The sequence below is a fragment of the Nomascus leucogenys genome, chromosome 3 (genome assembly GCF_006542625.1).
Source record: "Nomascus leucogenys isolate Asia chromosome 3, Asia_NLE_v1, whole genome shotgun sequence".
Lineage (NCBI taxonomy): Eukaryota > Metazoa > Chordata > Mammalia > Primates > Hylobatidae > Nomascus > Nomascus leucogenys.
Window position 1 is genome coordinate 95,258,761 of NC_044383.1, and position 25,559 is coordinate 95,284,319.

General features: G+C 42.3%; 1 protein-coding gene across 6 annotated transcripts in view; it reads left to right on the forward strand.

The window, feature by feature from the left end:
* Nucleotides 1-25,559, forward strand: part of ARMC2 (armadillo repeat containing 2) — a 132,839-nt gene that overhangs the window by 23,112 nt on the left and 84,168 nt on the right. For all 6 annotated transcript variants that reach the window (XM_030809536.1, XM_012505900.2, XM_003255541.3 and 3 more), the window contains 2 exons: nt 5,223-5,430; nt 23,328-23,404. In XM_030809536.1, coding sequence (XP_030665396.1) covers nt 5,223-5,430; nt 23,328-23,404 — 285 coding nt within the window. The remainder of the gene's footprint in view (nt 1-5,222; nt 5,431-23,327; nt 23,405-25,559) is intronic.

Genomic DNA, 25,559 nt, shown 5'->3' on the forward strand with positions numbered 1-25,559 from the left:
AGTGCTGATGAATGCTCTGAAGAAGATAAACAAGATAATGGACTCGAGAGTGACTGTGATGGGGTAATTTGCTTTAGCTCAGGTGGCTTTCTGAAAGGTATCTTTGAGGAGCTGGCAGCTGAATAGGAAGGTGCCTCATGAGAAGAAGGTAACCATGTAAAAATCCATGGACCAAGTGTCCACATGGAAGGAAAAGCGAGTACAATGACCGGGCACAAGAGCAAGTGCCGGTGGTGGAGGACCCGGAGGTCCAGTGGCTGGAAAGTGGCTGATCAAGGGCAGTTGGAGGGAGCTGAGGCCACAGAACTGCCCAGGGCCTCAGAATATGGAAAACACCCAGCTGTGTTCTACTTGTAGTGAAAAGATAGGGTTTACCAAAGGGAGAGACAACGTGATGTAGGTTTTTTCAACAACAGCAGTTCTCAACTGTAGCTGCCCATGAGAATCACCTGAGGAGCTTTTCAAATGCTCCCGCCCCCACCCCCCACCCCAGTCCCATGTCAGCTCAGGTAAATCAGAAAGGGTTGGTAATTGCAGGAGCAAAGGGCTTGCCAAGATGAGAGGGGGCTGGGACCTGGAGGTGAAGGGCACTTCTTATGAACAGGATGGCAGGATTGGTGCGAGGACTCATACCTTGTTTTTTATTCTGTGTTCTTGCTTGTGAGGTTGAATACTGTGTATGTGTTTCATGCATTTTTAACTTTTGAGAATGCACACCAGGAAACCCTGCTGCTTGCCGAGGTACATGCTGATGTGAAAGTGACCACAGAGATGAGTGCTTTGCCCACCATCCTCCTCCTCAGTGCTTCCCCAGTGGCATAGCTCCTTCCCCCCTGGGGTACCTGACTGTTGTCTTCATGCTCTGGGAGGTGCCCTCTGCAGCTGTGATTTCCCAGCACTGAGGCCAGCTTCACACCTCCAAGGTGCACTGAAGCATGTTTTCATCGTGGTTCTTTTATCCACCCTCTTTGCAGTCACCCCTCTTCACCATACAGGTCATCCCTGAGGTCTGGGCCAGCATTCAGGAAATACTGGCAGCAAAAAGTCATTGTTATTTTAAAAGCACATGTCATCCAATTATAAAGTTATAAAAAATATTTGAGCTCTCCAGCCTTGGAATCATTGTCATTTGTATAAGAGGTCCCTGGGTTTCATTTCAGATCCTCTCTATTGTTTAGAAGAGGTAGGCTTCGTGGAGTAACTGAGGCTGTAGAAATGGAGGGCATCCCTTCGTTTGCTGTGAAGTCATTTGTGGCTGACACTACCCCACAGGCAGGGCCAGGGTGTGGTGGCAGGTTTGGAATTCCTGCTTTAAGACAGTGAAAGAGGAAGAGATTTGTGTAGTCATCTCCACAAGGCCAGCAGTAAAACTGCTTTGCGTTCACATAGGGTTTTTGGCTGGAGGTGGCACTGCTGTGAATGCTTCCCCAGTTATTCAAGCCAGATAAGAGGCCTGAGAGCAGTACCACCTCCTCAGCCATCCCTGTCACACTCTCTGTCACCAAGCCCTACACGTGCTTCCTGACTAGCTCTTGAGTCTGCATTCTCCCTCACCACTGCCATGCTGCCTCCATCCCTCTTGCCTCATCCTGTTTTGCTGCTCTTAAACCACCGTCTGCTCACTGGGGTGCTGTGATGGTCTGCAGGTGGGTGGATGCGAGGCCCTCAGCCAGAGGAACAGCCAGTGGAGCCTGAGGATGCTGAGCTCCCAACACGACATGGCTGTGAGCAGCAGCCTTATCCCTTTAGCCCAGGGGACCAGGAAAAATGATCATTTTCTGTGTGTTCCGTAAAGCACAAGAGGTCGGGAAGCAAATAAAGATCAGATTGCACCATCTTCTTGCTGAAAACCCTTCAGAGGCCCCGCTGTGCCTACAGAAGTGTTTGCCAAACTGAGTTCCAGGGAACTCCAGGGAACACTTTTGGCAAAATGTTAATAGCTTTTCTTTGGAAAAAGGGTTCAGTGCTCAAATAGGTCAGGGAAACACTGCCTACCCCTCATCTTCTTGGAGAGTCTCTGTGCATATGAGTGTATTAAAGTGTTGGTGGAGTAATCTGTTTAATTTTAATTCAACACAGCATTTCACAAACCTGCTGGACTGTGGGATCTGTCTTTGGGGAACACAATTTGGGAAACACTAGCCTACTATAGAAGTTGGCAAACTTTTTCTGTAAAGGACCAGATAGTGAATATTTTAGACCTGGTCCTTATGGTCTCTGCTCAACCTCCTCAGTTTTGTACTGTAGCATGGAAGCAGCCATCCACCAATTTATGGCCACTGAAACTTGAATTTCATGTAATTTTCACTTGTCACAAAATATTGTTCTTTCTTTGATTTTTTTTCTAACCATTTAAAAATATAAAAACCGTTCTTAGTTTGCAGGCTATACGAAAATGAGATAGGGCAGATTTGGTGGGGCTTGTAGTTTGCTGAGCTCTGGTGGGGGTGGCGGGGGATGACGTCCCAGCTCCTCCAAGTGCACAGCTGTGTTGTGATCCAGCCCCAGCCTAACATTCCAGGCCCTGCTCACGCCTGTCCTGGGCCTGCCCCCTCACGGTGGGTGCACCGGCAGGGTGGAACCCCTTGTGGTTCCCCATACCCACCCTGCTGTTTCAAGCCTCAGGCAGAACCTGCTATGTAATTTGCTGGGCCCAATGCTGAATGGAAATGTGGGGCCCTTTGTTCAAAAATTATTAAGAGTTTCAAGATAGCCACAGCAGAGCCTTAAAACAAGTATAGGCCCTTCCAAAACTGGGGTCCTGCCTGACTGTACTGGTAATACACACTTGAAGCTGGCTTTCACTCCAGATTTTTGTTCTCTTTTCTTCAAGCTGTTTACCTCTTATTAACCATTGAAAATGCTTCTCAGCCCCCACCTCCTCTGTGAAGCTTTCTCTGACCAACTCCCAACCCCTCAAGCTTTCTCCACTCTCTCTGTCCCCTCCTTACCTGGCTGGGGTCACACTGGGCTTCATTTATCTGTTTACACATCTGCCCCCTTTGTCTCCCCTGCTAGATAGAGCAACGTCATTAAGAAAAGTGTTTTTCTTTGTCTGTTGCCCAAGAGCCTATAACAGGGTGTGGTATATAACAGGTATCAAATAAATATTTGTGAACCTGAACTGGTCCTGTGTGGTAAGGCTGCTGGGAGCTGTCTCCTTTTGAAGTTTACCCACGATCCATCACAAAATTCATATAATGTGCTGCAACTGTCTACCGAGAAGATACAGACCATAGTTACACATGCTCAGTTTCATCGAGGACATTGATCAGGAATGAGAGTGAGCCCCCCAGGGCAGCTCTTCGTTGTAGTAATAACTGACAAGCTTACTCCAGTAGATTTGAAGATAGACAGGTATAGCTCCTCGACCTATAGGTATGGTTGGGTTTCCCTTCTAGAAGCTCCATGATGGCTGGGACTTGTTCACCACGGCTTCACCGTGCAGTAAACAGCACCTGGCACATAGTGGTGGGTGCTTAATAAATATTCAGGGAGTGAATGAATGAGAGAAATGAATGCTAAAAGATAACAATAGGCTAAAAATACTTTGTAATCGGAAACAGAATGTGTGCTTCATAATTCAGTAGTAAAGTCATTTAAGGTGGTGTGGTGGTATGGAGAGAGCCCTAGCCCAGAAGTCAGGATTCTTGGGTTCCAATAATCATAATGACAATAACTTCTAGGTTTTGAGTGTGCTAGCACTGTATAAGTCACTTTACTAGGCCACATCATTTAAAATCTCACCACATCCCCAAGAGGTGGGGACCATGGAAGGTGGTGTGAATTGAGCATCCGCATCACAGAGTGGGTGCTCAGGGGGGCCTGCACTCGAACCCAAGTCTGAGCCAAACCCTGTGGTCCTGGCTCTCCCTGTGACCTTAGACAGGTCATTTAATCTTTGGGTTCTCAATTCTCCCATCTTAAAAAAAAAAGAAAGAAGCCTAAAATCTCTAAGGTTCCTTTCAGTTTTAAAATTTAGTGTTTTGAAAGCAGGGAGTTTGGTCAGAGGGGTAGAATAGGTGGTTTTGTTATTATTAGTTTTTATTGGTTTGTTGGTTTCTTAGTAAGTACAGAAAAGGAAAGGAAACCTTGAGTCATTTTGAAAAATCTTGCAAAACAGTAAGTATTTTTCTACATGAAGCTCATCCCCACCCCCCCACACTGTATTATGGGAGATTTTCTCTCTTCCCCTTTAACAAAATGTTTTCTCACAGACTACAGCCTTGTAGCAGCATAGACAATAAGCTATTCCTAATACCAATTTGCTGATAAGGGAAGTGTTATATTATTATATGTCTAAGAATCTGTAGTCATAAGCACAAAGGATACCTTCTTGCAACTCCATCTTATACCTCTTTAGAGGTATGTTTCAATGCCCTCTCCTTTTCATTGCAGAGTAGTGGTCTACTAGGCTAGGCCTCCACCATCCACCCCTCACCCCTCTAATCACCTCTCCTCCTCTTTGCCTCCTTGCACACTGCATTCCTGCTATTCCTTGAGCACCCCAGGCACAGTGGGTGCTGAAGAGTCCCCCACTTCAGCCTACCTTAGGGCCTCCATACCAGCTGGTCTCTGTGCTGAAAATACTGGCCCTGGTGGCTGGATGCCTCACCCCATAAAGGGTTTGTCCTCCCTACCCTGCTTTACCCCCCCATTCCAATCCCCTTGACCCTTCCCTACTTTTATACTTTGCTTTTTTTCCATAGCACTTATTATAACATGTCATATACCTTATTTATTATGGTGATTGCTTATTTTCTGCTTATTAGGATGTAAGCCCTGTGAGATCATGGATCTGTTTTGATGCACACCAAGTGCCCAGGACAGTGTTTGACATGGGGGAGCCACTCAGTAAATATTTTTGAATGAAAAATTACATGATCAAATTCAGGAGGAAGAGCTGCTGTTATGGGACACGGAAGTACTTATGTGGACTAGGTAGTTTATAAGCCTGAAGTTGAGTGTTTGCCTTCAAGTAGACTATAAGCTGATAGAGATAAGATTCTATACATTTTTACCTGCAGAATTGATGGTGCCAGACTTAAGATACTGGTCTCGTGTACGCTCAGAAAGGCTTTGGCCATAAAATTCCAGACTTAATTATAAGCAATGTATAACTTTTAAATCATATAAATTCTTAGATTGAAAAATAACATTGAAAGGTAGTGATTCCTAAAATAAGAATACTTCAACAAAACATTTTCTTGGTTATATTGCAGCAAAGAAGACAGTGGAATCCAAAGAAACAGTTATGATGGGGGACTCTATGGTGAAAATAAATGGGATTTATTTAACAAAATCGAATGCTATTTGCCACTTAAAGAGTCACCCACTTCAGCTAACTGTTGATGGAGGCTTCAGTGAAATAAAGGAGCAAGAAATGTTCAAAGGAACAACATCCTTACCATCTCATCTCAAGAGTGGAGGGTCAGTATTCTTTTTATTTAATTTTCTGGTCAGGATAACGATATCATTTACCAGTTTCTTCTCTATTTTATATAGATGATTGGTTTGCTTTTTCTCTTTTATGTAAGCAAATTTTATATTAAGGGTACATGAATAGGAGAGACTGCTTCTCATGGCCAAGTGGAGTTGATTTTATATCATTCCTTATGTAATACTCAAGAACACTTTTATTCATGATTGTCAAAGTGCTGCTTCTGTAGGACTATCAGAATAAGATTTAGTTGGACTATTCCAGCCATCCCTTGAGTGATGACTGATCCTTCCTTTTGTATGTTATTTGGGATTCTTGCATGGCCTGGAATCTCCTATTATCTCCCTTTGGGTTAGTTCACAGTCCTTAACTCCACAAGAGTGGACACTTATTTTATTCTTCAGTAGATCTTGGATTAAATATTTATTTTGCAAACACATGGCTAAAACAGAAGAGTCTTGTAGATTTCAATTATCTGTGAAATCCCTCCATCAGCCCCTCATAAGTGAATGGTTGGGAATTACTTTATTTCATACCATGTTCCCAGATAGGGTTTCCTTGAGAATCAATCTTCCTACCATATTAAGGATCTGTGGAGAAATGCTTGCTGTTTGGACTGTGAATTCTTACCCCGGTGTTTTACTGAAGAAACCTTGAATAATTGGTGGCTGGAATCGGGGAAAGAGTAGAGAGAAAAGGCTCTGTTTTCCAGTCCCAGCCAGTAATGATGCTAAGAGAGGCAGAACGTCTTGAACTGGACAGGGTCACTCAGTTTAAGATATTTTTTTCTAGGACTTTCCATTGGGTCATCCTGGATAACTGCCCGGTTCAGATTTGCTTAACAAGATTAAATTCCATGGGCCATTTTAAGATCAAGTATTTCTTACACTCATGTTAGATTTCGGGTCTGACTTTGGCTTGGACACATGTGGCATGCTTAAAACTTTTCCCCCAAGTGGCTGCTTGCCAGCTTGTTTAGCTGAACCGACCTTGTCTGTTGACACAGCCTGAAGAGTGTCACACATACGGAATTTATATTAAGCAACCTAGTAGTCCTTGTAATGTCGTTTCACATTCAGAACATTTTTTTAAATTAAAGGAAAAATGAAATGTCTCCTTAAGTGGAAGAGAACGACTTCAAATTGAGACTTTGGGAGTTGAGTAGAAAACATCAAACTGGCCATTGCAGACAAATCGTTTCCAGTTGGTGAATAAGAATAGGCTGTGGACCTCAGAGCTTAAACATAAAAGGCAGCAGGAAAACTTGTGTTTCTTTCAGTACTGAAGTAAAAAGGAAACATTTATCTTGCTGCATCCATCCTTACAGTAATGAAAGTTGACTAGAAAAACCAGACAAGAGCTATTTAATTTGTTTATTTGCAAACCTTCGGATGTGGCAGAATAATCGGGAAAGCCAGAGTTCATTATGTCTTCCTCATTCTGGGACAGCAGGGGCATTTTCAGTTATATATTTTATCCCACAAACAGCAAAAGACAAATCAGTTAGCACTTCTTCCTCACTGTCCAAAATTATGAGGCATTGGCAACAGCACTAATTGTTTTCTTTGTGTTTTGTTAGGACGGCTTTTGCATCATATAAGGATTGTGTCTAAGTTGGGTTTGCAATGTACCCTGGCAAGGTTAACTTTCAGTAACGTTTTTGCTTTATGAATCTTTACCTCCTTTAATCGTTGGGTGGAATTTTGTTGGAGTGGTGCCAAAAAAAAAAGTTTATATAGTAGGATTAAAACAAACCAGAAAACAGAAACTCTTAGCAATTCTTTCATTAATGACATTAATGAATCAGTCTGGGACACTTAATAATTGTTTCTTGTAAACATTTAAGTGACTATTCCAAGAAATGATCTTTGCTATGCAGTGGAGTATTCCCAGTTTTGATGGTAGAGCCCTTCCCTCAATTAACATTTTTTCATCTTTAGACCATAAAGTGGAAAATGAAGACTCTTGTCAGTGAGCTGGGCTGGCAGGAGCAGGGAGGGTTGAGAAGGAGTGTGTAAGTAGACCATGGAAAGGGGACAGAGTGGGTGAGGACACACTCCCAGTGTGGGGGCCTTACAGGCTTGTCCAGTGTGAGAGCGGCCACCTGTGTGGTGTGTGTTTATCTGGCTGGGAGAGGAAGGAGCATTCTATTTCCATGAAACTGCAGTAATTGTATACCCTCATTTAAAGTATGGATAATTCAGATATGGGATGGACTGGAGTTCAACTTTATGCTGGTTATGGTGGAAGAAGGATTTGCTAAGCAAAGTATCGTTGTAAACAATGTTTTAGAGGACTATTTAACTTTACAAAAGAGAACACACTCTCAAGCACTTATGGAACTGTCATCCTCAAACCTCGTGCCAGTTATGATAGTCTCCATATGCCCATTTAGGGATTCATTTAAGGTCCAGCAGACTTGCTCCTCAGGAATACTTCACCATCACTTGCTTTGTATTACTATATGGATTGAAAGTAATGCAGCTGCCATTAACAAAATGTGTGTATGCTCCATCCATCCATCCACCCATCCACCCATCTACCTATCCACCTATCGACATATCTACCCATACATCCACCCACACACCCATTCATCCACCCATCCAACTGTCCATTCATCCATCCATCCACATACCCATCCACCTGTCCATCTACCCATTCACCCATCTACTCATCCACTCATCTGCCCATCCATCCACTCATCCATCTGTCTACCTACCTACCCATCCATCATCTACCCATCCATTCATCCATCCATCCATCCATCCATCCACTCATCTATATATCTACCCATCTAGCCACCCATTCACCCATCCACCCACCTATATACCCATCCATCTATCTACCCATCCACCCATCCATATATCTCCCCATCCATCCACCCATTCACCCATCCATCCACCTATCCACCCGTCCATTCACCCATCCATCTATCCATCCATCTACCCATCCACCCATCCACATATCTACCCATCCATCTCCCCATGCACCTAGCACCTACCCATCCACCTATCCACCCATCCATTCATCCATCCATATACCCATCTACCCATTCATCCACCCATCTACCTATCCATGCACCCATTCACCCATCCCCCATCCATCCACCCATTTATCCATTCATCCATCTATTCATTAACCTATCCACCCACCCATCTACCCATCTATCCAGCCATCCACCCACCCACCCACCCACGCAGTCATCCATCTACCTATTCACCCACCTGTTCATCCACCCACCCACTCATCCATCCATCCATCCATCCATCCATCCATCCATCCATCCATGGAATCTCTTTCAAAGCAGATGAATCTCTTTACCTGCTTAAAAAACTGTTAAGGCTTTCCCTGTAAATGTTCAAACTGTCACGGTTTGGAAATGTGATCTTTAGGAGGAAAGCCCAAGAACAGCCAATTGTTATGGAGAGTCAGGGACTCTTCCTGAGGAGCCAGAATCTCTGGATTTAGGTTTGGTTCTCTCTCAGCCACTTGATTTAGCTGTATTTGGCAAGTCTCTTAACACTTTCAGGGGCTCAGTTTTCTAATATGTAAAATGGAAATAACTCTGCTCTTTTACTCCCATCTCCTTCTAGCCCTCACTGTAGGTTGTGGAATGATGACTAAGGCTTGAAAGCCTTACTAATAAACTATCGAGTGCTCTTAGTATTGTTGGAATCAAAAATAAGAAAAGAGGGCTTCTGGTTAAAGGCACAAAGGCATTCTCCAGTAATCCAATGAAAGAAGCAAAGAATGAAAAACAGAGAAGTAAATTTCATCAATGAAACAAACAAAAAAATGGCTACGACCCTGAACTACACAACATGAAGCATACTTTACACTGCAGTATAGGCTTGATTTTTGTTGGTCTGTCTGGCAAACAGGCCTTCTTGCATTGTGTAATAAATGCTGCTCAGTCCATATTTGGAGAAGGGCTAGCCCTGTCTTCCCTGTGTCCCTCCCAGGGGTGGTTATGTGGCCCAAGGCTGGCTAATCAGAGTTTGCCAACCCCAGCTACAGCAGTTGATTCAGAGATGGGCACGTGATCCAAGCCAGGCCAGTTGCATTCCTCCATGGGACTTTCACCAAGGCCTTTGGGGAAAGTGCTCTTTCTCCAGGTTCACAAACTATAAAGATGATGTGGCCTTGGAGCTGACAGTGGCCTTTTCACAGCCTTATGGAGAGAGATTCTGAGAGGGAAGTGGTACATAAACAAAAAGAGCAAGGAATGAAGATAATGATCAAGTTCAAGGATGATATATAAACCTCTAGATCCAGCTGTGCCTGAAGCCACCACATCAACATTGTAGAATACTGTTTTGTGAGCCAATGTGTTCCTTTTTCTTTCTCCTTCCTTCCTTTCTTTTTCTTTTCTTCTCTCCTTCCTTCCTTCCCTCCTTCCCCCTTCCCTCTCCTCCTTCTTTCCTTCTTTCCCCCTTTCCCTTTCCTTCCCTCTCCTCCCTCCCTTCCTTGCTTCCTTCCTTCCTTTCTTTTCTTTTCTTTTCTTTTTTTTTTTTTTCTGACAAAGTCTAGCTCTGTCTTCAGGATGGAGTGCAGTGGCACAATCTTGGCTCACTGCAACCTCTGCCTCCCTGGTTCAAGCGATTCTCCTGCCTCAGCCTGCCGAGTAGCTGGTATTACAGGCATGTGCCACCACGCCAAGCTAATTTTTGTATTTTTAGTAGAGATAGGGTTTCACTATGTTGGCCAGGATGGTCTTGATCTCCTGACCTCGTGATCTGCCCACCTCGGCCTCCCAAAGTGCTGAGATTACAGGCGTGAGCCACCGTGGCTGGCTTGCTTTCTTTTCTTTTCTTTTTCTTTTTTTTTTCTTTCTTTCTCTTTTCTTTCTTTTTCTTTCTTTCTTTCTTTCTTTCTCTTTCTTTTTCTTTTCTTTCTTCTTTCTTTTCTTCCCCCTTCCCTCCCCTCCCTTCCCCTCCCCTCCCCTCCCCTCTCTTCCCTTCCCTTCCCTTCCCTTCCCTTCCCTTCCCTTCCCTTCTCCCTTCCCCTTCCTTCCTTCCTTCCTTCCTTCCTTCCTTCCTTCCTTCCTTCCTTCCTTCCTTCCGACAGGGACAGTTTATGGTACTTTAGATTAGGTTTTGTTACTTGGAACATTGCATTCATAAGAATCTAGTTAACCTTCCAGGCCCTAAGAAATCTAGATGATAACAAGGAGTAACTTGAAAGTGGACACATACCTTCTCAGACCTTGAGCAAGAAACAGATTTCACTAAAAGTGAGTCTCTTAGTTCAGAAAGTTGTACTCAATATTTAATTAAAGATATGAGATCTAATGATGTAGGCAGGCTGTGGGAGCAGGGAGTATGCCCTGTGTAAGGACTCCATTCAAGATCCAGATCATGAAGTGAGGGGGAAGATGGAGCTGAGGATGACACACACTCCTGGTTACATATGAGCCAGCTAGTTTGTGTGTGTGTGTTTTGGGGGAGGGGCTTGATACATTAGAATTTAAGGAGCCCAGCGTGTGAAAGGGCTTTTCTGTGCGTCACAGCGACCTGCTCCACACAAATCAAGGGAACATATACTCCCAGGTCAGCAAAGGTAATGGATTTGGTGATTGCAAGTTTAAGAAAACAGACTAAAGTTTAAGCTACAGAATACCCCCGTTCACTCTCTCTATGGATCCTTATTCAGTGTCAATAAATAAATGACTCTGTTTAAAGACAAATACTATTAAGATAGGAACCAATGTGGGACTCGAGCTTAGATATATAAGGAACATAGCAAAAGACAGATGAAGGAAGTGGATCACAGAAGGTATTACCCTCCAAAAACATGGAAAGAGTTCAAACAATTTTCCATAGTCTCAGAGAAATTATAGATAATGTGATCATTCTCTAAAAAAAAAAAAAAAAAAGAAAGAGTTCAGGCATGGTGGCTCACGCCTGTAATCCCAACACTTTGGGAGGCCGAGGCAGGCAGATCATGAGGTCAGGAGATCGAGACCATCCTGACTAACCTGGTGAAACCCTGTCTCTATCAAAAATACAAAAAAAATTAGCAGGGCATAGTGATGGGCGCCTGTAGTCCCAGCTACTTGGGAGGTTGAGGCAGGAGAATGGCGTGAACCTGGGAGGCAGAGCTTGCAGTGAGCCGAGATCATGCCACTGCATTCCAGCCTGGGCGACAGAGCGAGACTCCCTCTCAAAAAAAAAAAAAAAAAAAAAAAGGAAAACAAAGGAAAAAAGCACTGTTCTTTGGGTTATAAGAATTTAAATTAGAGATTATAAGCCCACATAAGGAGATGAAAAATAAGCTTATAGTGTGCAAAAAAGAAATGAAAGAAAAACGTATCAAGAGGAAAGCCACATTAGGAATAAAAAATTAGAATAAAACAGGTGAAAATACAATAGGACGTGGTGGACAGGCTAGAAGAAATCTTACAAAAAGAAATGAATAATGAAGCTATGAAGATGATGATTGAGATAGATATGGAAGAATGAAACTTGTTTTCCTGAAGAAGGTAATTATCTTCCTTCACTTCCTCTGCTAACGCTATCTTACTGTGAATTGTCAGACACTTTTCTAAGCGCTTTACATATATTAAGTCATTTAATATTCACAACAACTCATGAAGAATGGAAGAGATCAGAGCAGAAAGAAGAAGAAAAATATTAAGACATAATAGAAGAAAACTTTCTGAAACAAATACTTAAATCTGAAGCTCCAATGGACACATTGTATTCCAAGAAAAATTTGATATGGAATAATCCATACTAAGACATTTCCACCAGTGCTCAGCACTAGAACACTACCCAATACATAGTATGCACTCAGTGAATAATTGTTGATTGGGTGGGCAAATGGAAGAAAGTTTCGTATGGCCATCCTGGCTGAACAAATAAGTCACATAAAAGGAGAAGAAGGCAGGCTGGCCCCCGTTTTTCTTAAAGAATCACTCAGTGCCAGAAGGCAGTAATGTCTATGAAGTCCTAAGTATAATAAGGGGTAACTAAAGAATTGTATTGCCAGTCAAGTTGTACAGAAGCAACAGATAGACACTTTCAATGTGAATGAACTGAGGGAATATACTACTCATGCACCTTCCAGAAAACTTGTAGACAACAAAATGATGAGTCAAAATTCAAAACCTAGAAATGAAGAAGCTATGGTAAAAGCATTCATGGTGAGTACAGTAATGATTTTGTTTTCGTATTGGATTAAAACTAAACAACTCTGGTTATGGAACAGAAACCTTGACAATGTGGTAGTAATATAAATAACCAAAACCAGTACTTGGGAGGAAGTGTGAGTACTGATTTCTTTACTTTCATAGCAGGGAATAGATTTGTCAGTAGCTAAAGTCTGAAATTGAAATATGTAGTTGAAAAAATAATGATTTCAGCATCCTAATGTTTTTCATTACTTTTTTCTTAACTTTAGAGAGATCTTTTAGAAACTATTCTCTCTTTGTGAAGACCCATTCATCTGAAGTTCTACAATTCCTTCAGTTTCACATCAATTTCTGTTTCTCTGTTAAGTTCAAGCAAAATTTATACTTAGTGCTTTTTCACTACAATAACATGTATGGTATGATTCCATTTATATGTATCCATTTACCTGCCCTCCCTCCTGCCCTTCTGTTCTTTCATTCTTCTATCTTTTCCTCTGAGCATATGCAGAAATATGTCTGGAATGATGTTGACCACATATTATGATGTTTATTTCTGGGTGGTAGGATCCTGGATAATTTTTTAAAAATCTTCTTTGTACTTTATTATATTGCCTGACCTTTAAAAAATAATAAATATATCATTTTTTCGAAAACAATGAAGTCATTATTCTTTTAAGAAATTAAGAGCAATGTGGCTGAGAAACTTTCCATTTGGAAAAGACAAGACATTGGCCTGATTTTGTAGAGACCCTCCTTGTTTCTGTCCGATAAGCGTTTCCTGATAAGCAATGCCCTGTGCTGAGGGGTTGGGAGATAGAGGAGTGGACCCTGTCCATGAGGAGCTTACCAGCATGTCAGGCCTTGCTTCTCAAGTATGGTCCCTGGACCAGCAGCATCAGCATCCCCTAGGAGCCTGTTAGAAATGCAGAATCTCGGTCCCCAGACTTACCGAATTAGAATCTGCATTTTTATAAGATCTGCAAGTGCTTTGAATGCACACACAAGGTCTAGAAGCACTGTTCAAAGATGAATTCAAATGCTGGAGGAATGAAAGGGGAACTGAAAGAAGGTATACTGAGAGTTTAGAGGTCAGAGCAGCTAATTCTGACTTGAGGATCAAGGGAAAATTCCTAGAGTAGTTGGGATTTGGGGGTGCAGTTTGAAGGGGTGCATTTTCATGAGGGATGGAGCACTGTGTTCTTAGCTAAAGGAGCAGCATAAGCCAGAAGTGGGATTTGACGTGGCAGTGGCAGGAGGCATCCTGAGGCTGCAAGCCATAGTGCTGAGCAGCATGTCTGGAAGAGAAGTTAGGGACACATGACAGATGGCCTTCAATGCTACTCCCAGGTATGTGGGTCCATTGTTTAAATAAAGGTGCACCACTGAGAGGTGACTTTCGCTGTCAGTTATGTGAAAGATGAATGGGGAGAGGGGAGCCTGGGACAAAGGAAGCCATTGGGAAGCTGTTGTAGCAGTTCTAGCATAAGGTGTGAAGGGAGCATGGCACCAGGGCATTCAGAATGGAAAGCAGAGATGGAACCCTGCATGGCACTGGTTAACACAGTAGCATGCTGCAGAAGAGGCCAATCACAGCCGCTGCTCCCTGTACTGAATGAAGTCCTCACAGATACAGCACTGACAAGTTACAAGGGCTTTTCACATGCAGTGCCTTGAAACTATGGGGCTTTGAATATTAAGGGGAGTATGAAACCATGAGCCTTTAAGCTAAGGGAATTTAAGGTTAACTAAGTTAAGCTAACATGGATAGCTACAAAGCAATATATCTAATCGTGTATATATATATAGAACTTTAATAATAACCAGTTACTGATTATTGAAAAAGGTGCCAAGGGGTGTGTGTGTGTGTGTGTGTGTGTGTGTGTGTGTGTGTGTGTGTATGTATTTTAGTTTTGTGCCCAAGCCAACACTATTAAGTACCTTGGAGGACTTTCTTAAAATTTTGATCTTACAGACATCCCTTTAAAACCATGTCCTTTAATTTCAAGTGTTTGTGTAAAGCTGTTTAAGTAGAATGTTTTCAGTTTAGTAATTAAGAAAAAGTGATAATCTGACTGGACACGGTAACTCACACCTGTGATCTCAGCACTTTGGGAGGCCGAGGTCAGGAATTCAAGACCAGCCTGCCCAACATGGTGAAATCACATTTCTACCAAAAATACAAAAAATTAGCCAGGTGTAGTCCCAGCTACTTGGGAGGCTGAGGAGGCAGGAGAATCGCTTGAACCCAGGAGGCAGAGGTTGCGGTAAGCTGAGATCGCACCCCTGCACTCCAGCCTGGGTGACAGAGTGAGACTCCATCGCAAAAAAAAAAAAAAAAAAAGAAAGAAAAAGTAATAATCTGTCTGGAAACTGTATATCTGGTGCTTTAGGCTATGAAACATGCTGAGGGGACCCTCCCTCCATTGTCCACCCCTCTGTTGGCATTACCAAATTGCTGTCGAAGTACGGAAGAGACTATAAAGCAGGATCAGCAAACTAAGGCCCATGAGCTAAATCCAGCCCATTGCCTGTTTTTGTAAATAAACTGTATTGGAACACAGCCACACTCATCATTTACCTATTGTCCATGGCCATCTTCACACTGCAGCAAGAGTTGAATACTTAGGACAGAAACTGTGTGGCCACAAAGCCTGAAACGTTTACTACCTGCCTTGAACCTACACAACTTGAATCTAGTTTGAAAAACGAAGTGTCTTTTTCTTATGGCAAGGATAAGTTTAGTTCAAAAGTTGCTAAATTTTCTCTTATCCATAAGCATCCTTTACAATTTCCTTACATGTCATTTTTTCCAAAATGGAAATAAATTTATTGACTTTTTAAACATTTCAAATCCTATTTAATCTACTTCTTAATATTTGTTTAGTTATTCCTCCAAAGTAGGAATAAACAAACTACAGCCAGCCAGGTCCGGTGGCTCACGCCTGTAGTCCCAGCACTTTGGGAGGCCAAGGTGGGCGAATCACCTGTGGTTGGGAGTTCAAGACCCACTTGGCCAACATGGTGAAACCCCGTCTCTACTAAAAATCCAAAAATTAGCTGGGTGTGGTGGCACATGCTTGTAATCCCAACTAATTGGGAGGCTGTGGCAGTAGAATCACTTGAGCCTGGGAGGTGGAGGTTGCAGTGAGCAGAGATCACACCACTGCACTCCAGCCTGGGCGACAGAGCGAGACTCGTCTCAAAAACAAACAAACAAACAAACAAAATAACTACAGCCTAGGAGCCAAATCTGGCCATCCATCTGGTTTTTGTTTGTTTTGTTTTTCTTTTTTACAGCCCTTGAGCTAATAATGGTTTATACACTTTTTTAAATCATTACATTTTAAATGGTTACAAATGTAACCACGTAGTACCTGGATTTTCCCACTTGGCCCACAAAGTATGCAATATATATTATCTAGCTCTTTAGTGAAAAAGCTTGCTGACCTCTGACTAAAGAACCTTAGTCATAATAATTAGAAGAACTGTCAGAATTATAGCAAAGTCTGAATTTTATAGGTTTTTTTTTTTTGAGACAGAGTCTCACTCTGTTGCCCAGGCTAGAGTGCAGTGGTGTGACCTTGGCTCACTGCAACCTCCGCCTCCCAGGCTCAAGTGATTGTCCTGCCTCAACCTCCTGAGTAGCTGGGATTACAGGCACGCGCCACCACCCCCAGCTAATTTTTGTATTTTTAGTAGAGATGTGGTTTCACCATGTTGGCCAGGCTGGTCTTGAACTCCTGACCTCAAGTGCTCCGCCCACTTCAGCCTCCCAAAGTGCTGTGGTTACACGTATAAGCCACCATGCCTGGCTAATTTTATAGTATTTTTAAAGAAATATACTTGTATTTCTTTGGGGTGCATGTGGTCCAAAAGTAGATATCGTCCACATGATTGACTCATGGATGGGCAGTGGTAACTCAAGTCGGTCCGTGTGTAGCACTGCCATAGCCACAGATTGGTTCTGGCTGCTCAGAGTGAAACGTAGGACCCTCCTCACTGATTGCAAGAGAAGACTTTGCTTTTGCTCTTAAACATGTGGGCTGAGGAAGAGAGGCCTGGGAATGCCGGACCCATTTTGCTTTCATCAGAAAACTCCAACCTGGTTACAGCTGGAACTGAGGGAAGGGCAGAGCTGAGAGAATCGCAGAAAGATGCAGCCAAAGGCCTGATTGCACCCTGCCTAAAACCCATCCTACCTGTCCACATTCAGGTTATGTGAGTCAATAAGTTCCATTTATTGTTTAAATCCATTAAAATTAGGTTTTTGTTATTTGTCAATTAAGATCTCCTAAAGAACAAAACAGTGCCAATCTGCGTCTACGAAGAATTTCACAGAGGAGCTTTAAGAAATAACTTCTGAAATTATTTTTGGTACATGAAAAATCATTGCAAAAAAATTTAATTACAGTCTTTAATAATATGGAACAGGAAACTAGGAAGAACAATTTTGCTGGATGACTGAATTAAGATCCAAAAACATCTGATAGGCAGGAATGCTTTGCCAAATGCAGCACTGTGGAATTTAGGAAGAACGAGCAAAGGCCCAACCTGGATGGGAAAATCTGCCTTAGTGCACACGCAGGAAAAGATTAGAGACACCCACCACTGTGATGTGACCACCAAACCGCTAATGTCATTTTAGGCTGCAGCGTTACTTAGAACATCTCCTCTCTGTCCTCAAGCCATACTACCTTTGGCTGAGTGCTGGGTTCCAGACTTTAAAAGGGATCCAGACAAGCGAACACTCACTTCGAGTAACTCAGTGTCCTGGAAGAGATTTGAAACCTCATCATGTGAGGAACAATTGAAGGGACTGGAGGAGTTTGCTGATGACATCAGTGACAACCACAGCCATAATAGAAACATGGATTATTTACCATGTGCCTGGAACTGTGCCAAGCAATTGCACATCCTATCATTTAGTCCTCACAACAGTCTTACATTGGGGGATAGTGTTATTTATCACCCCCTTATACAGATGAGGAAACCAAAACTTACCCGAGGTCACACAGCTATAAGTGGTTGAACCATGGGATTTAAACCATAGGAGATGACTTTATGTGGGGAATGCAACATCTTTAAATATGTGCAGGATTATCAAGAAGAAAAAGAATAAAGATTTGTTTCATGCAGTTCCAATTAGTAGAACCAAGACCAATGAGCAGAATTTACAAAGAAACAGATTTCTGTTGAGTACGTAAGTCCATCTATTCTTCCTTTTCTCCTTAACGGAGTGATTTTCTTTTCTTGATGCCTCTCTTCCCCATTCAGTCTTACTGTGGGACTTCAGCTCTATGGCTGTGTGGAAACCCTGGTAGGCTTCCCCTGCTATCCTGTTCCTCCATGGCTACATTCTGTTATTTCCTCTGCCTGAAATCCTGTTAACCCTTGACTTATGGAACCTCTTGAATGTGTTCCTTCTTCTCTAGTTCCACTGTCACCCTCAGATTAGTCCTTCTTCCTTCTCTCCAAGTCTCCTAAATCCTCTTGTCATTGCACACCCCCAAATCCCATCACTTCCTTGTGTAAGAACCTATGACAATTCCTTATTGCCTGTCAAATCAGGTTCATTTACTCGACCCACAGTGTGGGTTGAGTAAACCCATAGAAACCTTCTGTGACTGTCTTACTTGCCCTGGGCACTTATCCCCTGCTCTCAGTATCAGGCTGCTTGTGCCTGTCTTTATTTTCACTCATGCTATTCCCCTTTTGAGAGTAGTGTTGTCATTTGCTGGTTTAACTTTTATTCTTTTATTATTATTATTTTTTGAGGTAGAGTCTTGCTCTTTCACCCAGGCTGGAGTGAAGTGATGCAATCTCGGCTCATTGCAACTTCTGCCCCCTGGGTTCAAGCGATTCTCCTGCCTGAGCCTCCTAAGTAGCTGGAATTACAGGCGCCCACCACCATGCCTGGCTAATTTTTGTATTTTTAGTAGAGATGGAGTTTTACCACGTTGGCCAGGCTGGTCTCGAACTCCTGACCTCAGGCGATCCGCCTGCCTCGGCCTCCCAAAGTGCTGGGATTACAGGTGTGAGCCAGCGTGCCCTGCCTATTATTATTTTTGAGACAGGGTCTCACTCTGTCACCCAAGCTGGAATGCAGTGGCACAATCACAGCTCACTGCAGCCTCGACCTTCTGGGCTCAAGCAATCCTCCTGCCTCAGCTTCCAAAGTGGCTGGGACTACAGGTGTGTGCCACCATGCTAGATAGTTTTAAAATTTTTTTTAGAGGGAAAGTCTTGCCATATTGCCCAGGCTGGTCTTGAACTCCTTGAACTCCTAGGCGCAAGTGATCGTCTCACCTAGGCCTCCCAAAGTGGTGGCATTACAGTCGTGAGCCACCATGCCGGCCAACTTTTATTCTTTTAAGGCCCATTTTGTGGTCCACTTCTCCCACTTACTAATCACTTCCTTCTTAGCACCCTCTAGTTCTTACAGTCTGTTGAATTTCACATTGTAGTACTTTATTAACAACTCTATTGGACTTTTCCATTAAAAAACAGTGGTTCCTTAGTTCCTCGGAGTAGATTTTAAACTTCATCAGGGCAATGCCATGCACATTCTTTAGCTCAATAAGATTTGGCTCTGGACTGCTTAGACAAGTGATTATTGACTCATAAGGAAGGAGAAAATTAATCTGTTTATTAAGTTCTTCCAACGTCAGTCACTGTACTAAGCAGAGTCATTGCATTCAATTTAAGATGAGGAAGCCAGGCTCAGCAGTGGCTCACACCTGTAATCCTAGCACTTTGGGAGGCCGAGATGGGAGGATTGCTTGAGACCAGGAGTTTTAGACTAGCCCGGTCAACATAGCAAGCCCCCCATCTCTATTTAAAATAAAAATTTAATGATGAGGAAACCAAAGCTAAGTAGTTCGCCCAAGATCACAATGCCGATAAAAGTTAGATCCAGGACCCAATCTCAGGCAGCTTGGCTTCAGAGCCTACATATAGCCACCACACCATAAAGATCATGTAGAACAGCAGTTAATACCAGTCCTGTGCTCTTTTTTATTTCTAACATTATTATTACTTTTTTTAAAATTATACTTTAAGTTCTGGGATGCATGTGCAGAACGTGCAGTTTTGTTACATAGGTATACATGTGCCATGGTGGTTTGCTGCACCCATCAGCCCATCATCTACATTAGGTATTTCTCCTAATGCTAGCCCTCCCCTAGCCCCCCACCCTCTGACAGGCCCCAGTGTGTGATGTTCCCCTCCCTGTGTCCATGTGTTCTCATTATTCAACTCCCACTTATGAGTGAGAACATGCAGTGTTTGGTTTCCTGTTCTTGTGTTAGTTTGCTGAGAATGATGGTTTCCAGCTTCATCCATGTCCCTGCAAAGTACATGAACTCATCCTTTTTTACGGCCGCATACTATTCCATGGTGTATATGTGCCACATTTTCTTTATCCAGTCTATCATTGATGGACATTTGGGTTGGTTCCAAGTTTTTGCTGTTGTGAACAGTGCTGCAATATACATACGTGTGCATGTGTCATTATAGTAGAATGATTTATAATCCTTTGGGTATATACCCAGTAATGGGATCGCTGGGTCAAATGGTATTTCTGGTTCTAGATCCTTGAGGAATCGCCACACTATCTTCCACAATGGTCGAACTAATTTACACCCCCACCAACAGTGTAAAAGCGTTCCTATTTCTCCACATCCTCTCCAGCACCTGTTGTTTCCTGACTTTTTAATGATCGCCATTCTAACTGGAGTGAGATGATATCTCATTGTGGTTTTGATTTGCATTTCTCTAATGACCAGTGATGATGAGCTTTTTAAAATATATTTGTTGGCCACATAAGTGTCTTCTTTTGAGAAGTGTCTGTTCATATCCTTCACCCACTTTTTGATGGGGTTGTTTTTTTCTTGTAAATTTGTTTGAGTTCTTTGTAGATTCTGGATATTAGCCCTTTGTCAGATGAGTAGATTGCAAAAATTTTCTCCTATTCTGTAGGTTGCTTGTTCACTCTGATGATAGTTTCTTTTGCTGTGCAGAAGCTCTTTAGTTTAATTAGATCCCATTTGTCAATTTTGGCTTTTGTTGCCTTTGCTTTTGGTGTTTTAGTCAGGAAGTCCTTGCCCATGCCTATGTCCTGAATGGTATTGCCTAGGTTTTCTTCTAGGGTTTTTATGGTTTTAGGTCTTACGTTTAAGTCTTTAATCCATCTTGAGTTAATTAGTTCTGTGCTCTTCTTGAGAACTGGGAGACCCAGCACTGCTGAGCATTTGCATATAAGAAGGACACTTCATTTTTTCCCCTAGAAGTGGGGATACATGCGTGTGGTATTTATGTAGGCAACCTCATCACTGACCATGACCTCAGGGAGAGTGGACCAGTGACTTTGGAAGCCCATTAGTTGAAAAGTATCTTGCTTGATTTTAATAGTTATGTAGGTCAGGTGTATGTATTGAAAGGAAGCCCTTGTCCCTAGTCTCAAACCTTCTTGTTATTTCTAGGAGTGATAAATATGAGAACTTCCTTGGCTCCACGCCCTGACAAACTTGGTATTTTACCTTTTCGCAGAGTTGATTCTTTTATTTCTGCCTTCTTTGAGAGGTCCCTGTCCCCATAGCCATTTTCGATTGGCTAGTGACATTTGCTATCATGTATTTTTATTATGTACAAATAAAGCAGTTGTTTCTGAATATTAATTAGACAATTTTTGGAAAATTGACTTCATCTTTTTCCTATTTTATGATTAAAGGAAGTGTTAAGTATTTAAAAAAAAAAGTGGGGGTGGCTGGTGGGCGCCATGGCTCACACCTGTTGTCCTAGCATTTTGGGAGGCCGAGGTGGGCAGATCACCTGAGATTGGGAGTTTGAGACCAGCCTGACCAACATGGAGAAACCCCGTCTCTACTAAAAATGCAAAATTAGCCAGGCGTGGTGGCACACGCCTGTAATCCCAGCTACTTGGGAGGCTGAGGCAGGAGAATCCCTTGGACCTGGGAGGCGGAAGTTGGGGTGAGCCGAGATCGTGCCATTGCACTCCAGCCTGGGCAACAAGAGTGAAACTCCATCTCAAAAAAAAAAAAAAAAGGTGGGGGGAACATATTTATGAAGTAAAAAATGGTATTTGGAGAAGCTAATCTTCAGGGCGGTAGGAAAGGCCAAGGGCTAAGCTGCAACATAGCATAGTCACTGAGGGGCTCACTACACAGGAAGGAGAAGCCACAGGCACATACAGATGTCCACAGGGACTACTATCACATGTATAAGCCTTCTTTGTGAGTTTTTTGGAACAACTATTATATTCGATGACCAAAAAGAAATTTTGATATAAAATTTGCACTCTTCTTCTCTTGGTGTTTTTTTACCTTGGAATTTTGTGCATGTATTTGAAAGTAAGTACTTCTAAGTGTCAGCTCTGGCTAAAGAGAAGCTGTATCCTTCAGAGATGTTCTCTACATTAAATAAAACTTTTTAAAAACCTGAGCATATAATCCTGCTATTGGTCAGCCACTGCTCTTTTATTTGGAATACAAAATATTTATCATCTGGGGACTGTCCAAATTTATTTTCAGTTTTTTAATGTTTAAAATATTTCTAAAAATAAATATTTTCAGAGAATATTAATTTAATTTTAAAAATGGAATCAGGGCACATTTTTATGTAGTGGAAAGAGAAGCGAATTTGTAAATTATGAGACCTAAGTTCCAAATCTGTCTTTACTGTGTGACCTTGGGCACATCTGGCCAGCTGGGACCCAGTTTCTTTATCTGCAGGGATGGGGGGAGGGAGGAAGAGTGAAAAAGAGACAGAGGTCTTTCCCAGCTCCCAAAGGCTCGGCTTTTATAATCCAAGCATCCCAGAGTTCTTTCTTATTCTAACAGTGACCCCTTGTGGTATATATTCTTAACCAATTTTGTTTTGATTTGCAAAGTAAACTGGATTTTTTATTCTTTCTAGTAACTGTATTTCATGTTCTTAGGCAAATATGACTTGTTTTAAAAAGATAAATCTTACTGGGAAATCAAAGGTAAATTAAAGCAGCATATAGAGTCCAGGGGTGGTGGCCCATGCCTGTAATCCCAACACTTTGGGAAGCCGAGGCGGGCAGATCACCTGAGGTCAGGAGTTTGAGAACAGCCTGGCCAACATGGTGAAACCCCATCTCTACTAAAAATACAAAAATAATCCGGGCATGGTGGTATGTGCCTGTAATCCCAGCTACTGGGGAGGCTCAGGCAGGTCACAGTGAGTCGAGATTGCGCCACTGCACTCCAGCCTGAGCAACAGAGCAAGACTTCATCTCAAAAACACAAAAACAAAACCAAAAAAAACCACATATAGAGCACCAAACCCCACCTCATAAACAATTCTCGATGGTTTCTTCAGAAACTGTATATTGGCTGGGCACAGTGGTTCACTCCTATAATACTAGCATTTTGGAAGGCTGAGGCAGGAGGATCACTTGAGACCAAGAATCACCAGCCTGAACAACATAGTGAGAACCTGTCTCTACAAAATATTTTTTAAAAGTAACCAGGCATGGTGGCATGTGCCTGTAGTTCTGGCTACTCAGGAGCCTGGGGTGGGAGGATCACTTGTGCCAAGGAGTTTGAGGCTGCAGTGAGCTATGATCGCAGTGCCACTGTACTCTAGCCTGGGTGACAGAGTGAGACCTATCTCAAAATAATAAATAAGAAACTGTATATAGCAGACTCTTGTCATTTACAAAATTAGAAGTGTTTTCATGTTTGTGCTGAGTGTTTTATGTATTCCTCCTAGGGACCAGGGGAAGAGACATACGAGGGCCTCATCACGCCCCAGTAGCTCAGACCTGAGCAGGCTGCAAACCAAAGCAGGTAAGGGGTCCCCACACTCCCTCATCTACAGCATCTCCACTTGAAGGAAAAATGTTTGCACTGAAGGTATCTATGTTGGCCACTGAAAACTTCAGGAAGTTTGTCCAATTTGATCACAAATCAACATTTATTTTTATACATTTTTATTATATTCATACAATCTTACCATCTTACCACTACCCAACTCTGATGCCTCAAACATCTATAGATGACAGTCTTTTTTTTTTTTTTTTTTGAGATGGAGTCTTGCTCTGTCACCCAGGCTGGAGTGCAGTGGCACAATCTCGGCTCACTGCAAGCTCTGCCTCCCAGGTTCATGCCATTCTCCTGCCTCAGCCTCCCGAGTAGCTGGGACTACAGGCGCCCGCCACCACGCCTGGCTAATTTTTTGTATTTTTAGTAGAGACGAGCTTTCACCATTTTAGCCAGTATGGTCTCAATCTCCTGACCTCGTGATCCGCCTGCCTCAGCCTCCCAAAGTGCTGGGATTATAGGGGTGAGCCACCGTTCCTGGCCTAGATGACAGTCTTAATGGTTTTATAGAAATCATTTTGTAAAAGCATTTGGAAAGTTGCAAAACTTGACATTAACATAGTTCTTGGGTTCAAAACTTGAGTTCAAGGCATTGCTTGGCTGGGCATGGTGGCTCACGTCTGTAATCCCAGCACTTTGAGCGGCTGAGGCAGGCAGATCACTTGAGGTCAGGAGTTCAAGACCAGCCTGGCCAACATTGTGAAACCCCATCTCTACCAAAAAAATAATAATAATACAAAAATTAGCTAGGCATGGTGGGAGGGAGTGGGGCACCTGTAGTCCCAACTACTTGGGAGGCTGAGGCAGGAGAATCACTTGAACCCGGGAGATGGAGTTTGCAGTGAGCCTAGATCACGCCACTGCACTCCAGCCTGGGCGACAGAGAGAGACTCATCTCAAAAAAAAAAAAAGATAATTGCTCACTTAAATGAAACTATATTAACTTTGTTAAGACTGTCCTTTGGGCCTTTAAACTGTTGAATTGAGAAAATATGTAACAATATAAACCACAGTCTAGAAATGATACAAAATGTATTCATGCAATAGAATATAGTTGTTACATGTTAGAATAGAATATACATGTTACATGTTCACACAAAAGTGAACTCATGGGCTTTTGTAATATTGTAATATTGAGTAAATTCAGTACAAACATAATATGAGATGAAACAAGTTGCAAAAGCAAAGACATATATTGTTTATAGATACACAGCCATGTGGTAAGCATGTGAAGTGTAATCATAGTAACCAGTGGATTTAGGATGGTGGTAACCCCTAGAGGGAGAGGAGGAGGGGAATGGATGCAGGGAGCCTGCATGTAATGTTTCATTTATTTAAAATAAGCAAAAGGATAAAAATATGGCAAAATGTTAATATCTGACCAAATTAGTGTGGGGTACACTGATGTCTGTTATATTCTTCATATATTTTTGTACCCATGAGATTTTACAATACTAAATAGTAGATTTTTAAAATTCTTATCTTCAAAACTTAGTTTTTTATCAGTACAATGACTTCTGTGCCATTGGGAATTTCTTTACTCAGGAAACTCTTAGATATACTAATTTCTGAGCCAGCATAGTTGCTAAGGATTTTACATGTACGTGCTAAAAACATCAGCCAATCCAAACATTGTGTCAGGTTTTTGTGTCCAGAACTCAAAGCTGTGGTTAACAACTATAACCACTGAGACAGCAAAATCTTCAAAAACGTGCTGAAATTTTTGCTTGACTTACCCAATTTCCTGTTGAATCATAATGTTTATATTTAGCAAACTGTGAACCTAGATGAAAGTGCTTTCTAAAATATTAGATTGTTGCCCAAGATTGAGACAGCCTTATTATTATTTGTGTGTCTGTGTGTATCTTGAAAAGCAATTATGTGATTCCATGCTTCATTTTCTAGAGTAACTCAGGGATTGTGTATAAAATGGAGGCAGGAGGAGGTCCAGCGTGAGTGAAGAGGTGGAAAGGCTGTGCCCTTTGAAATTCCTGGGAGAGGGTTGGAAGGAAACCCTCATACCAGTGACTGAGTAACTTCGGTTCTGAGAAGAAGCAAATCTCAGAAACATTCAGAAGGGCCCGTGAGGGTTAAATAAATTGTTCTGTGATTTCTGATTCAC